The sequence below is a fragment of the Cryptotermes secundus genome, unplaced genomic scaffold, assembly GCF_002891405.2.
Source record: "Cryptotermes secundus unplaced genomic scaffold, Csec_1.0 scaffold55, whole genome shotgun sequence".
Lineage (NCBI taxonomy): Eukaryota > Metazoa > Arthropoda > Insecta > Blattodea > Kalotermitidae > Cryptotermes > Cryptotermes secundus.
Window position 1 is genome coordinate 849,594 of NW_019740654.1, and position 16,732 is coordinate 866,325.

The window sequence follows — 16,732 nt, forward strand, 5'->3', positions numbered from 1 at the left end:
ACTCTCAAAATACAACAGCATTCATTGTTTATGTTGTTCCTCTCAGTGTGACTGCAGTGCAGATGGAGAAACTTATGATGAAATACAAGAGAATTCGAGAAAGAGCTTCTGATCCATGAGAGTGAAATTACATTTGGTGGTATTGCTACTGTATCTGGTTGTTGTGTAAGAAAAATGGATGAACACACAATACAGCGAATCACAAAAATACATATAAATATATTAACATTTCATTATAATTAATAGAAGTACTTTGATGAAACATTTCAGAGAGAGAAACTGGGAAGTGAGTGCCCTTCCTGTTTAACGTAATGTAAAGTAAAAACATATTGGAAACACCAAAATAGGAACATGAACATTCTGATAGAAGATGACAAGGAATGAAGGCTAGAAAATATTTCTGAATGGCAAAATACCAGAGAAGTATGTTTAAAAATCAGTTGTGGTCTTGAAAATTTACTAAGAAGACATGTTGGAGGTAGTAAATATAGTAACTCTGAAGGAAACTGAAAGCTCTTCTTATTTGAGTAAAAAATTTTCAGCCAAGAAAGCATGGAAAATGCTATAAAGCTGGAAAATTTTATGGGACTGCTAGAGATGTTATTTTGAATTGAGAAATGCCAGTAGTTAATAAAACATTATTTACCCATTTTGACATAAGGAGCTGGAATATCAGTGTGGACTAAGAGACTTGAGTAAATTGCAGGTGGTAGGCCGCACCATAGCTCAAGCGGTTAGTTGTTGGCTTCCCACCACGGCGACCCCGGTCTGGTCAAGTGGGATTTGTGGTGGACAAAGTGGTGCTAGTGTGGGTTTTCTCCAAGTACTTCAGTTTCCCCTGCCAATCTTCATTCCATCATAATTACCCGGGCCAGGTACAATAGGCCAATCAGTGGCTGCTGTGCCGAGTGGACCCAGCCGGATTCCACCCCCCACTAGCAAAAAAATGTATCTATGGAGGATTCAAACAAATGAGAAGGTATAAAATATGAAACTAGGTTGACAGTAGTGGGTAAATCCTGTTGTAGAAGTCACATTGTGTAGCAATTCAGCCATGAGACTGGGCACTGCTAGCCATTGTATTATCTCTCCAGTTCGAGGCATTTTATGTTTGAGAATACGGTTTCTGGCATACAGTCAAGTAGTTAATCTACTCTACTGGAGTGGTGCATACAAAGTTAGAATGTGTCATATAAGGTACAATATATATTTCTCCAGTTTTCCAATTTTGGTGGTGTGACACCACACTACCAGCTGGACCAGAGCATTCAACTAGAAGGCAGAACCACTACAAGAGAAATAGTTTAAGTTAACTATACAGTGTTATGAACATTGTGAGAAGTTGGCCAGAACATTAAGATATGGATGTGGTCAACAATTGAACTCCAGTTACTTAGTAGTGAATGTCTCGGTAATCATGACGAGAGGAACTATTGAAAAAGACATTTCCTAAGCAATGCATACAGACAGGTTTCCGTTACAAACGCTAGGTAAACATTGTTCTCACAACAACGGAAAGGACATTTTCATGACAACAGAGAAAAAAGGTGTTTGACTCAGTGTCCTATATACTGTGCATCAACAGCTACCTCAAGAGGATTACTAGAAGATTATTTTAGATGAGAATCCAGGAGACAGAAGACAAACAGGATTGTGTTACAACTGATTGTAGTTCCACCTGGTGAATATCCAGTAAATCAGTTCATCTAATCTGGAAATCTGGAACCCATTGATTACTCGTCGCAGGATACGAGAGAATATATTACCAGAATGGACAATAATAGGATTTCTTTGAGATCATCAGAAATTAAGGTGGTGAATAAACAATCACTGGGAAAGACGGACATTCACAAAATATGAAGATTACTTTCTTAAGAAATGTGATACTCTCTGATATGGTATATAGTTATCACATTGCAGTAGATAGTAAACAGTTTAAAGAGGAACCTGCCACTTCCATCTCCAGAATAGAAGAGTGAGAAGTGAAGATGAGGGTAGTAGGTTCCTTTGAAACGTTGGTAACTAAATTACCAGACTACACAGCATCATCCCACAAGGTTTATCTGACACCAAGTACTCATGTACTCCTGAGGGATGACCCAGGTAAAGGTTTAAACATGTAATAAAAATATCAACAGCAAAATGACACGGTAGTGTCTGCCTTGTTTGTTTGCTGAACTTGTTGTGTAGGCCGCGCCATACCTCAAAAGGTCAGTCACTGGCTTCCCACCGCCGCTGCCTGGGATCAATCCTGGGTCTTGTCAAGTGGGATTTGTGGTGCAAAAAGTGGCGCTGGGTCAGGTTTTCTCTGAGTACTTCGGTTTCCCCTGCCAATTTTCATTCCACCAAATTCTCCATCATCATAGTCACCCGGGGCTGGCTACAATAGGCCAATCAGTGGCTGCCGTGCTGAGTGGACCCAGTTAAGACTCCAACCCCCACTAAGCGAATTAAAAATAAAGTATTGTTGTGTAGACTGCCTCAAATCATACTTTTTTGTTGTCTTTATAGTCGCCAATTTGTCAACCTTGGATTTTACATTCACAGAATAGATGAGGATCCAGGATCCATAGCAAACAAGAAATGTCTTCCTAGCTACCTGCTCTTGCTGGTTTCTTACTCACTAATTTTTTACCCTGAAGATGGAGGTAATATGAACGTCGGTTCATATATGGACTACACGGTGCTATATCCCAGAAGATGGCAATTTTCTTAACTACCACCATGAGAACCTCAAATCCTACAATATCTGCCTTGTCTGAGTAAACTTTTGAAGGAATGCCCTGTATGGTGGACAGTGAAGCATACAAAGTAACACACTACAGCAATTACATAGAGATATGTATCTGATGATGACTTATAAGGCCAAAATATGTCAGAAGTGTAATTTATAAAAAGAAAATGACAATGTAGCACACCATAAGTCTACAAGCATGGCACAAAAGTGCACCTGTGAGACTGCCCTTGTAAATTCAATTGTTAACCAATGCAACAGGATGCTGAAATATAAACTCCTGCACAATGGATTTAGTTTAAAAATGAGGGAAGCATTTAAAATTTTCTGTGTTTTTAACTTAAGTACAAGATTGATAGGATTCAGTATCTCCACTCTGCCTGATTTTGAGTGTTCATTTAGCATCGTTGTTCACAGATTCCCACTACAGACAGTTGCTGCCCTTCCAGCATAAAAATGTGAAATTTTGAGATTTTATTTGAAGCCATATTTATGTCAAATTTAGGTTTAAGAATTCTGAATTTTGCACATTGACTGGTGTGCCTAGGTTCGTATGCTGTAACCTGACCAAAATTATTGCACTTATTGTACTTAGTATTCCTTAGATGGTGGTAAATTATGATGATGATGATTTTTTTTCTACAGATACATGTTGGCTGTATTATGGCCAGAATAATTGATTTTGCTTTTAATCCATGGAATCTAAAGATATGTTGTCTTTCTTATATAGAGGTTTACAGGCATGTTTTGCACTGGGTTTTGGACTATCTTTCATAAGTTGGGTAACCAAGAGTTTCTGAAACTGTGGGTCATGACCTGTTCTAAGGAGGAGAAATCAATAAGTTCTCAATAATTATTTAGAATGTAGTTTTATCCACATATAGTTTTGTCATGTCAGTATGCCTGTAAGTTTTAATAGAGGTACCTATGGAAAATACAGCTGTGGTTAATGTCACTGTGTAAAAACTAGATCTTTGAAGGCAACAAAGTGTGCTAAGTCATATGAGGAAATGGTGCAGATCCCATTTCTTAATTTTTTGCTTCTAATCAAGAAGACTGTCTTGGTGGGGGGATGTAACATGAGTGTTTGATCTGAGAGATGAACTTTACTGGTACTTGAGAAAGGTAAACCCTGCAAGTGCTTACATGTTCAGCAATTTCATTATGAAGCTAGCATATTTAACATATTTGAGAAGCTGAACACTTGATAGCAATTCGTCAACTCAGTGAAAACTGAAATCATTTATTAAGAAAGTTTAATGATGATTGAAGAAAATGGAAGGTAATTGTGGACATTTTTGAATGTTTAAAGCAGTTTATTGACAAGAGGAAATTTCAGGTTAGTGGATGTGTGAAAATTTGTGTCCTGAAACACATTTTGTCACTGAAATCTGATAATTACTTTCCTGGTCTATAAAGAGAAAATCCTCAATGCATTAGAGACATAGTTGTATTTGTTTCAAATCGAACTGCTAGCATAGTTGGTTGAGGCACTAAGCTACAAGCTGGAAGGTCACGATTTCCATTCCCAATAAGGTCACTGGATTTTTTAATTGACATAGCAACTCGCTACAGGCTGGATGACAAGGGTCAGAGTTCGAGTCCCAGTAGGATTAAGAATTTTCACTTGTCTAGACTGGCTTCAGGATCCACCCAATCTCCTATTTAATGGGTATTGGGGGCTCCTTCCACTGGGGTAAAACGGCCGAGGTGTGAAACTGACCACTCACCTCCCAACTAGTGCCAAGGTCAAGAAAACGTGGGTCTATATATCCACTCCGCCATATGTCCTCACAGCATAGTGCTTACTTACACAGGGACAACTTTACCTTTTACCTAATCCTTCCAGCTGCACTATGGCTCTGGCGTCTACTCAGCCTCTACCAGAAATGAGTACCAGGGATATTCCGGGGGGTAAAGGGCGGCTGACGCGTAAGGCTGACACCTCATTGCCATATGTGAGCCGATTATCTAGAAATATATTTGAGCCTCGACTTATCACAACCCTATGGACCTCCACAGCCTGTTGCATGCATAACTTTACCTTTTATCTTTTCCTGCCAATATACTGTATGAAACTGACATTTTCAGTTACAAGACTGAGTACTGCGAATGTTCATGCTTCTTCTTCTTCTTCTTCTACCTTAACGGATTGGGCTGTTAAACCTGTTCCTATTTAGAATTAATTCTGAAATTGTGAATCTTGTAGACAGCCAGTAGAACTCTTTGGTCAGGGGACCAGCCTGACGCAGGGCTCTTACCTGCACAGGAAGAAATAAACACAGAAAAAAGCAAACATCCATGCCTCGAGTTGAGTTAATGGTACCTTCCGGCTAAAACTTTTTCTGAATTATAAAATAATGTCTAATAATGGACTATTTGTTGAACATTTTACATTCTGTACCAAATTGGCTATATGTCACAGAAATTGTAATGACACTCCACATATTTGAATACTGTTATGTGTCATTAGTTGTAACACAAAATAGCTGTAAAAGTAAAGTAAAGGTATCCCTGAAACAGGCCATGGAGGCCCATAGGGTTGTGAGATGTTGAAGTTCCCACTTTTCCTAGACAATCGGCTCACAGATGGCGGTGAGGTTGTCTGCCTTACGCACCGACCACCCTTTACCCCCAAGAACATTCTAAAAAATATTCCTGGTATTCTAAATATTAACCCTTTAGAGTCAAGCAGTAACTTACCTTGTGTATGCAGCTACTGCTGACAACGAAGAGCAATTCATCGCAGTGCGGATGCCTGTCAGGCCATCCATGCCCCGCCATCTGTGAACGGATGCGGCGGTCCATAATGAGACGTGTCGAGGCGTGCATTGAATCTCATGGAGATTTGCTTTGGGAGACTGAGGAAAGCCAGGAAAATCTCAAGTAGGATAGTCGGTGTTTAGCTGTGCAGCTCTCATACACAAATCGGAAGTGTTTCAGCATGGGCCATCATTGTAGAGAAACATAAATTGTATGCGACATTTTAAGCCATTTAAATGTTAGCTGGAAGAATGATATTAAAATAGGAATTATGGATTACGAGGGTGAGAATTTGGCTGAACTGGTTCAAGATAGTGTTTTGAGTTTACGTTTCTATATCAACTGAACATATGTCAATGCTCAAGAAGCATTTCTTTTTCGCTTGGCGTAAAGAAGGCCTAAAATCGCCAGGTTCGATAGGAATAAGGGAGAACATTTGGCATTAGTATTTATATTTGGAAGCATACTGTAGGCTGCTTTACTTGATACAAATCTTTACAGCCAGACAATTTCTGTAGATGATATATCATTGTTAAAAATATGATCAACTGACGTTAGAGTAGTGATATGTATCGAGTGTGGAAAGTCAACATCAGAATGCATAGCCAACACCGTGAAGTAACTACTTTACACGATGTCGCTATAATATCCTAAAGGGTCTTACAGTAGCCGTAGGAATCAAGACTAAATTGTCAGTACAGTTAAAATAAGTTGTGTGTGGCTACTGTAAAACTCTTTATGATGCTATACTAGTGACAACACAGCTTATTTTAATTGTATTAACAATTTAGTTTTGATTTCTATGGCTACTGTTAAGTTCATTTAGTGACAACTTTTGTTAAATTATCCGATCCCAGTGGTCTCGTAGTCTAAGGCATGAACTGTCTTCGCCCACTGGAACACTGGGATCGTAGGTTCGAAATTCAATCGAGTCATGGATGTCTGCGTTTATTCTGTAATTGTGTTGTTCTGTGTGTAGGTAGCGGCCTTGTGACAGGGCTCATTACTCGTCCAAGGGGTCCTTCCGACTGTCTATAAGATGAAGAAACTGAAGTAAAACGAAGCGTTTCACGTGTGTTCTGTGTTCCAGAGGGAGCAACAGGGATATTAATCAATGATAAATATGTTAAATTAACATACGCAAAGTAGTTCCTTTATAGTTTTGGCTGCACCTTCTGGTGTTTGATAGTAATGGCCGAAATACGTAATCAGAACTTGTATTTACGTTTATTAAACTACTTACACATTATGGACTTCTGCCACTCACTTATATATTAAGATTTGTAAGGATTCAAGGCATTTCTTATCAAGATATAATGAAGGCCAAATAGTAAAGTAATTAACTAAATGGTGCATCCTTGCTAATCTGATTGTTACTCAGGTGACAAAAATAGTTCCCGCTTTTAAGGAACCGTGTTCACAGAAACCCATTGCTGGCTCTTGGGTCTCCGTTGTTTAATCACTGTGACAATGTGGAGTACCAGTTTCGGATCTCCTGAGTTTATAAATTTTTCCATCCTCTTGTTACTTCCCCTTCCTTAGGTGCAAATATTCCTCCCGGTCGCCCGTTCCACAGGATGTTTTCCCATGCGTGACCCAGCAGATAAAACAACAGGTAAAATTTGTCTAAGACCTGAAACTCTATGGAGAATTGTTTGGCTAAAACCTTCTCGGGCGACCAGCCATGTCAATGTTGAGTTGAAAATCAATGATTATGGAGAATGAGAAGATCTTTGGAACCTTATTTTTTAACTCAACATTGACACTGCTGGTTACTCGAGACTAGAATTATTTTGTAAAAATATCACGATTTATGTTTGAAATATTAAATTTGCAGTAAACATATTCTGATGAAGTATTTTAGCTGTGATGTCCAGCCTCGGACCACGGTATGGAAATACTAGATATCGACAGATCATAGCCATGTGTCTCATTCCTCAAAATGAGTGCCGGATTTTTTGTGATTCTTGTACTTGGAATCAGGGGAATTTTGGTAACTTCCGATCGTAAAAGTTTGTTGTTTTTATTTGGTGTTTTGACTCTATCCTGTCTCTCTCGACTGAAATCCCTCATTGACATCCTCAGTCCCTCCAGGCTAATGTGGAGATAGTACCGTGAAATAAGCCACGACCGCTTCCCTCCACATATTTTCAAAATAATCGTCTGTGCTGGATTCGAGCATCTCATATCAGTGACCACAAAGAATCTAATAATCTGAGATATGCATCTTTGTAGCCACGTGAAGTCAGCCGATGTTGGAGGCCTCCTCCCTACTTCATGCTGGTTTCTTGCTTGGCTCACTCTGCGGCCCTGATTCACTCATGGAGCTGAGTCCATCTTGAGAAGCCTCCAATTGTGCAGCCACTCAAGAACTTCCTAGCATTTTATGAAACCCTAAGTTTTATTATCGTGTCCACAAGAGCCCCCTACTGGTCCCTATCCTGAGCCAGATCAATCCAATCCATACCATCCCATTCTATCTCTCTAAGATCCATTTTAATATTGTCCACCTTGGTCTTCCCAGTAGTCTCTTTCCAGCTAGCTTTCCAACCAATATCCTATGTGCATTCCTCATCTCTCCCATTCGTGCTACATGCCCTGCCCTCCTCATCCTCCATGACTTGATCAATCTAATTATACTTGGAGAAGAGTACAAGTTATAAAGCTCCTCATTATGTATTTTTCTCCAACCTCCTGTCACTTCATCTCTCTTCCGTCCAAATATTCACCTCAACACCCTGTTCTCAAACACCCTCAGTCTATGTTCCGCCCTTAGTAATTCAGCCCTGAATACGCAAGGAAATATGTTCCTCCTAAACGTCAGTTCATTTTCCTCGTATTACATGGTGTCATAACCCGGAAGATAGAGCACTTCATAATCACTAATTATGTGTCACGTCATGAAGAAATATGGGGGAGTGGAGGTATAGCTCCACCATTCTTGGCCTTGGCATTAAATGGAGGTGGGTAGGCAGCTTCACACCCCGGTCACTTCCGGTTGAAAAGCCCCGGTACCCGTTGGATGGGGTGGGCCAGGTGGGCGCCAGAGTCGGTCTGGGCGGAGTGTAGTAAAGAAAAATCTCTTGCCATTGCCGGGAATCGAACCCCGGGCGTCCATCCCGTAACCTCTCGCTATACCGAGGATACCGATATTTCGGAGTGACCATCTTTGGGCCAATCCTCCGAAACGTTGGTGCCTTCTGCCAAAATACACGGTGTCACATCTCAGAAGACCTTAGTCTTCGTAAACGTAATTCCATGTATTTTAACCTTCCACTTCATAAGCATAAGTATGGTAAATAACGTCGAAAAGAACAAATGAATTACTTCATTTGTCGCAAATTTACTTTCTGTTTTATAAATTGGACAAGAAATATTACAAAACTTTTTGGATCGTTTTGTAGATCGCCACTTCCGTATTTCAGTAACCGCGCATTTGTCTGCACACATCACGCAAACTGATTCATGTGTTTCGCGCTTAGGTCGCTAGGAGAAGTCCGGTCAGTCGAGCTGAGACAGCCTTCGGTTTAGGTTGGAAGTGTGTTGTGGTTACATTGACGATGTCTGTTGCCTTCCGTAGGCGCGTGGGGAAACCAGGTGCAGCCGGTTTATTACGGCGTGTTTAGCATGCGTTGTTTTTACTCTTCATTGTTTACTAGTGCGTGGACGAGAAAGTGTATTATGTGTATGTGTCACGTGTAATGGATAAGTAAGTCCATACAGCAACAATGATTCTACATGGTGAGTCAAATACGAGTGTTCATCACCTGAGCGCTCTGTATTGATGTACTATTTCTTAGAGGTTATATCTTTTTCATAAAGTTTACTGTACTTGCTTCATTACGTGTTGCCTAATTGCAGTGCCTTTAAATTTACAATACCTCAGTTTTGATATGAATTATCCATGTAGCGTTGCAGTGTTTAACATATGCATCTAGGGGAGCATCCATTATTACCACCAACGCAATGATTCGTTTATGATTGTAGCTGTACGAATGAAACTTTAGCCCAGACCGTCAGCGAGAAATATTCAGGGAAAGGTTTTTGTTGCTGTTTTTTTACATCCCTGTGTGAGCCAACATGCATAGCGTCGTGTGTTGTGACGTGCTTCTGAGACCGGGGGTTGTTTGCCTCCACCTGCCTGGCAGTGTCTGTAAGCCACCAGTTTGCAAGCAGATGTTTTTGTACACAGCACACGGCTTAAGAAACGAGACCCGCTGCTGTTACTGGATGCTCAATTCTGTTGAATTTCTTCTGAATAATATTTAAATATTAAGTTCTATCCTCACGTTGACACACTGCTTCTATATTGTAAATGTTGTGGTAATACTGTATGGGGAATATTCCTTGTTCGTTCAGAGAATCATACGGATCGCTTAAATACTCTCTGTGAGCAATATGCAGTTCTTTTTAATGGTAAAGTAAGCGGTGTATGCTTTAAGGCGTTAGACTATTAAATGCCAGTCGTAGGCACGGTACTGCTCATGGTTACGTTCACTGACTTTTCAGTTAGGAGATGGGAGTTCAGAATATGAAACATTCAGCTGCTCGCTCAGTATTTTCAACAAACATTCCGATAACGACAAATTTTTATGGAATGTCATGGAAGCATAAACTTTAGTACTAAGTATAATAAGGAGTAGAGGGGTAATATTTCCTCTGTCACAGGAGAACATGTCTAGGTGTTCGCTTGGATTTAAATTAAACGCGTGAGTTCAAAACGATGTGCCTGAAAGTACACCCCGTCTCATGCTTTTTGATCATTCTTGATGCAGCCATTAGCAGCAGCAAGTTACGCAGTATTATTTACCGTTCGTTATAAATATATTTAAGCATTAAATTGTCTATTTATCGATTTATAAGCATACTGAAAATAGTTATTCTGCCGAGAGCATGTTCTCAGCGATGTATTAACGTTTCCGTTACTAGATTGGATGCTTCTAAGAGGCAGTGATTACCATTGATAACTGAAGCAATACCTAAAGCAGCTTATTCACAGGGCGGTGCCTACCCTTCCTGGCTCTGATGGCCGTCTGTACCCTTGCCACGATAATCGATGCTCCGTTACCAACCCCGCCTTGCCCTTCCCCGTTACCAGCTTGATGTGACGTCATGCGTCGGTCGGGTGCCGCATGCAGACCTTGCGAAGCCCCCGGTGCTGTAAGGGTGGGGCCGGCGGCCGGTCTCCAGTGTTTTGCTGAATCTAGAAGAGCTTTATTGTGTTTAAATTGATCCCACACTGTAGCAGGCCGAAAGCATATATGCTTCATCCCAGGACTCGAATGTAATTTCTTTCTACTGCCTGTTGTAGAACGGTTTAAAATTGTTGCTATCAGGGATACAGCGTTATATAGTTTGTGCTATGAGACAACGCGTTGCTTCGTAATGTTTGTTCCTATCTACGAAATCGCACGGCGTCGCATGCCAGAAGAAAGTAACATTCACAGTCATCACCGGCGTCACAATGATCTTACATGTATTACAGTTGATTCATCATTTGAAAGGAAGCCGAAGCAACGACTCTTGGTTACGTAGGAAATAAACTAAATCGTGTTAGAGAGATAGGATGGTATTGACTGGATTGATCTGGCTCAGGATAGGGACCAGCGCAGGGCTCTTGTGAACACGGTAATGAACCTTCGCGTTTCATAAAATGTTGGGAAACTTTTGAGTAGATGTGCAACGAGCGGCCTCTCAAGAACTGGTGGAGTTAGTTTCGTTAACTAAATCTATAAAAAAGTAAAGCTATCCCTGTAACTGGCCATGGAGGCCCATACGCTTGTGAGACGTCGAGGCTTCAACATTTTCTTTAGACAGTCGGATCACAGATGGCGGTGAGGTTGTCAGTCTTACGCGCCGGCCGAAATTTTCCCTCCGCGAAGATTCCTGGTGGTCATTTCTGTTAGAGGCTGAGTCGACCCCAGGACCCTAGTGCGGCTGGAAGCAGTAGGTAGATTTAAACAAAAATCCACCTCTTCCGGACTTGAACCTGCGACCTTCCGGCTTGTAGCATAGCCCCATAACTATATCGATAGCCTGTAGAATGTACATGAAGGCCTCTTAGGGACATCAAACCCAGCATTTTCGTCAGATCATCAATATCTGCGGCCGTAGGCTATCTAGGTGCTGTTTACTTACTTACTTACTTACTTACTTATGGAGGTGAGCCCTTCTTGAGGAGAAGCCAAATCTGCAGCTACTCAAGAATTTCTCAGCGTTTTATGGAACCCGATGGTTCATTACAGTGTTCACAAGAGCCCTCCACTGGTCCCAATCTTGATCCGGATCAATCCAATCCATACCATCCCATCTTATCTCTCTAAGATCCATTTTAATATTGTCCACCCACCTACACCTTGGTCTTCCCAGTGGTCTCTTTCCTTCTGGCTTTCCCACCAGTATCCTATATGCCTTCCTCTTCTCCCCCATTCGTTATGCTGTTTACTAGAAAGTAAGAGTTTGTAAAGGACTGTATAATTCAGACTTTATTATTAATAGTGTAATCACATCGTCACAATCTGTTTTCCAAAACGTCACAGAGGGTGCGTCATCATGGAATTATGACCTAGAGCATTACGTCATCATTAGAAAGTCACTAGTTCTCGTGTATTTTAAACATACCGTACATTTCGCCAACGTACATGAACTCTCTATGTCGCAAAGTTGCCTGCTCAAGATATGACTGTCCTCAAAGATGGTGTAGGGCCGTGTTCTGATCGTCACAATCATAAAATGCATTATTTGCGCAGTACTTCATTCTGGAGTTACTCCCTTTGTTTAAAGGAACCCGTTGGCACAGACGGTATGGCGATTGGCTACCGGCTGGACGGCCGAGGGGTCGTAGTTCGAGTCCCGGTAGTGGCAAGATTTTTCTCCTCACCACATCATCCAGACCTGTTCTGTGGCTCACCCTGCATCCTATCCGATGGGTACCGGGGGCTCTTCCCCACGGGGTAACGCGCCATGGCCGTGAAGTCGACCACTCACCTCCAACTAGCGCCGAGGTCAAGAATACGTGGACATTTCCGCACGCCTGATAAGTGTAGAATAAGGAAGCAGAAGGAGAGCAGCAGAACAGGATAGACAGAAACGTAAGAAATGAACAGATGAGACAAGGAATACTCTAGCTCAGGGTTGCTCACACAGTCAGAGCAGTCCCGCTTCTGTGCACAGAGTTTGCGGTTTGCAGGGGACACTCGACCTGGTGAAACCGACGACAGGTAGCAAGGTCAACAGGCAGGAAGCCGAATGTGTTCAATAGGAAGCGGCTGCCGGCTGCCGGCTGACGCTGTGTGTATGTGTCAGCGGAACATGTCAGGGCCACTCGGCATCAGTTGAAAACGAATCTTATCGGTAATGAACTCCGTTGTCAGGAAAACAACGTTGAAAATCCGTATATCTGACCTCACCAGGTTGTGACACCACTTGTAGCCTTCTTTTCTTGTTTCAGAAAAATAAAATTAAGCTTATAAGATCACCTTGCCGTCTGTGTTGTTTCTTTATGTGTATCCCGTCCCAAATAACTTCAGAACGTCAGAACCGATCTTTATGAAACTTGGAGTTGATATTATGCCACATTGAGGCCATCTCAGCAGCATATTTCATAATATGACTTGATCATTCTAATTATACTTGGAGAAGAGTACAAGTTATGAAGCTCCTCATTATGCAGTTTTTTTCCAACCTCCTGTCACTTCATCCCTTTTAGGTCCAAATATTCTCCTCGGCGCCCTGTTCTCAAACACCCTCAGTCTGTGTTCCTCCTTTAATATTAGAGACCAAATTTCCTACCCAAATAGAACCGCAGGCAAAATTATAGTTTTGTATATTTGTATGTATATGTTCTTAGACAACAGATGAGAAGACAAAAGGTTCTGAACTGAATGGTAGCAAGCATTACCTGAGTTAAGTCTCTTAATTTCCTCTTGAATCGGGTTTTGATTTGTTATTGTCGTTCGCAAATATCTGAACTGTGCCACATTTTCAAAACATCTGTTTCCTGTCTTTATGTCCTGATTTTGCCCTGCATTTTGGTGACAAGACAGTAACATATACTTAGTTTTCTCTGTGTTTGCTTCTAGACCAATTTCCTTACTAGGGTCAGTTAAAGTCTGTGTGTTTGTCTTTGTGGTATCTACATTATCACCCAGTAGATTCACATCATCGGCATAGGCCAACAGCTGATGTGTCCCATTTAATTTCAGCCCCACGTGGCTTTCCTGGACCTTCCTAATTGCATATTCTAAAGCAAAGTTGAAAAGGAGTGGCGGTAAAGCATCTCCTTGTTTTAGACCATTCTGGATAGGAAATTTATCAGACAAATATTTACCTACACGGACTTTACTATACGTTTCGTTTAAACACATTTGAATCAGCCTAACTAGTTTCATGGGTATCCCAAACTCTATTAGAATATTGTACAACACTTCCCTCCTAACTGAATCATAGGCTTTTTTGAAGTCTATGAATAGCTGATGTACTGTCTCATTGTACTCCCATTTTTTTCCTCAGTATCTGACAAATGCAAAAGATCTGATCTGTAGTTGATCTGTTACGTCGAAACCCACCCTGATGATCCCCAATAATTTCATCTATATATGGACTTAACCTTGAGAGAAGAATATTGAACAAAATTTTGTATGAAGTTGATAGCAGTTGATAATTACTACAGTCAGTTTTAGGTCATTTGAAAATATACACGTAATATAATATAATCTTCCTCCCGCTCTGCTAACTTTTTCATGTTTTTATTCTTCTATTTCTTATTCACCCTCTGCTCCTCCTCCTCGTTCTTCTTCTTGTATTTCCTGATCATCACATGGTGCCTTCTGAAATCGTTGGGTTTGGAAAGGACAACCCAGGAGCATCGAATGATGACCGGCATGTATAAGAAAGCACCGTTTACGGAGGACAGCCAGCTTAGAAGTGTCCCGTGTAAACAGCAGTGGCTTGTTTATATGTAGTCTTCAAGGTTAGGGCACGTGGTTACCAGAGCAGTGACTCGTATATCATAGGTTCTCGTAGGAGGGTATTGAGTGAGGGCTGCGACGTGTTTTAGTGTAATTCCAGTTTAAAATGGCCAATTGAAAGTTAAATATTTTAACGCGGGACAAGAATTTTTGGGAAGTCACTTCCTTCTAAAGATTCTGAGGTAATAGAACCCTGTTCACAAAATCCTACCATTGTACCGTGTGCAGCCCAGCTCAGTGCAGTTCACATCTTCACATCGGATTTCACTTAATATCTTATCTACGTTTTGATTTCCCCACATAGCAACTGGATTCGGGCTGGACGACCCAGAGGTCGGAGTTCGAGTCCTGGTATGGTTAAGAATTTTCACTTTTCCATGTCGTCCAGACCGGCTGTGTATTTCACCCAGCCTCCAATACAATGGGTACTGGTGGCCCTTTCCCGGGGGTAAAGCCGCCGGGGCGTGAAGCTATCCGCTCACCTCCAATTAGTGCCGAGGTTAAGAAAATATTGATCTATACATCCAATCCACCATACGCCTTTATGGCTTAAAGTGAAGTAAGTAAAAGTAAAGCTATCTCTGTAACAGGCCGTGGAGGCCCATAGGGTTGTGAGATGTTGAGGTTCCCACATTTTCTAGACAATCGGCTCATAGATGGCGGTAAGGTTGTCAGTCCTACGCGCCGGTGCCCTTTACCCCCAAGAACATTCAGTAAATATTCCTGGTACTCATTTCTGTTAGAGGCTGAGTCGACCCCAGGTCCATTGTGCGGCTGGAAGGATAGGCATATTGAAAAAATCCACTTCTTCGGGACTTGAACTCGCGACCTTCCGGCTTGTAGCATAGTACTCAACCAACTATGCTACCGCGTGCCCCTACACCTTTATGGCAGAGTGCTTAATTAAGCACAGGGAGAACTTTTACATGATGTCTCACCCTTTCAGTTTTCCGACTAATATTTTGTATGCATTTCTCATTTTCCGAGTACATGTCCCACCAATCCCGCCCTCCTGGTTTAATTACGTTAACAGTATTGGGCGGAGAATATAAATTATGAAGCTCCTCAAAATGTAATTTTCTTAGTGTTCGTGTTACATCACCCTCAGCCTATGAAGACGTTATGCTGTCTTATAGCCCCCTCCCCTTTCTATATAGAGAAACTAGAAGAAATTTAGATTAATGTTAGTAAAACTGTAAACTTTACGTATTTCTTTTCCCCTCTTTGTGTCAGTTGCCGAGTCCGTATGATTTCCCATGTACTCTTGTGTGAGAGAACCTATTGTGGAGTTAGGTTCTAAAAGTTTGTACATTAGTACAACTATTGCTTCTGGGCATTAGCCATGGTCCTGTTTATACCGTCCTTATATTTCAAAAGAACGTTTCGGAGACTGCATTCTGTCTGCGTCTTGAGGTAAAACCCGCTCATGTGGACACAGTCGATACAGCTAGTCCCTATCTCTGAAGACGGAGACAGAATCCAGTCTCCGAAACGTTCTTTTGAAATATAAACAGAACGACATTTTAGATGAAAACATGACAGTGGATAATGTCCAGAAATATAATATACTTTTTTGAAGTTCAATGTTACATGCCGACACATGTCTCTGAAATAGATCGGGCCCTGATAATTTCATCTTCTGTATTTGTCTTTTCGTTGTCACCTTATATCACCTTCATGCGTCGTAATATTTAAACATTTTCATCGTTTTAACCAGTTGACTCATTTTCACGAAACTTGGAGGCCCACCTGCTGTATCTTTTTAATTTCCTAATAGTAACATGGCGGAATCTCGACCTTCTAAGGTCTGAGAGAGACTCTAAGGACACTTTTAGGGTCTTGAAATGATGAATGATAATGCGTATTGGAGGGACAGGTAACTTTTCATATGGAATATTGTTTCGAAATCAGTTTATACAAACATGGTGACGGCACGAAACGTTGAGACATTTCCAAAATGTAACTTTTTTTTTATTGCTAGTGGGGTGGGACTAAGTCCCTCCTACTGCGGCCACTTCTGGCCTATTGTACCAGCCCCAGATGATAGGTGAGGGTGATTGTGGAGCAATTGGTGGAATGAAGATTAGCAGGGGAAACCGAAGTACTCGGAGTAAACCTGCCCCAGCGCCACTTTGTCCACCACAAATCCCACTTTGACCAGACCCGGGATCGAACCCGGGCCTCGGCGGTGGGAAGCCAGCGACTAACCGCTTGAGCTATGGCGCGGCCTCAAAATAAAACTGTACTTAACGTAATAGTTACTATT

General features: G+C 41.4%; 1 protein-coding gene across 4 annotated transcripts in view; it reads left to right on the forward strand.

Moving 5' to 3' along the window:
- The first annotated feature begins 9,019 nt into the window (after nucleotides 1–9,019).
- LOC111872344 (myosin-I heavy chain) overlaps nucleotides 9,020–16,732 on the forward strand; it is a 160,864-nt gene continuing 153,151 nt past the window's right edge. For all 4 annotated transcript variants that reach the window (XM_033754648.1, XM_023866112.2, XM_033754649.1 and 1 more), the window contains exon 1: nucleotides 9,020–9,238. In XM_033754648.1, coding sequence (XP_033610539.1) covers nucleotides 9,226–9,238 — 13 coding nt within the window. In that variant the 5' untranslated portion in view covers nucleotides 9,020–9,225. The remainder of the gene's footprint in view (nucleotides 9,239–16,732) is intronic.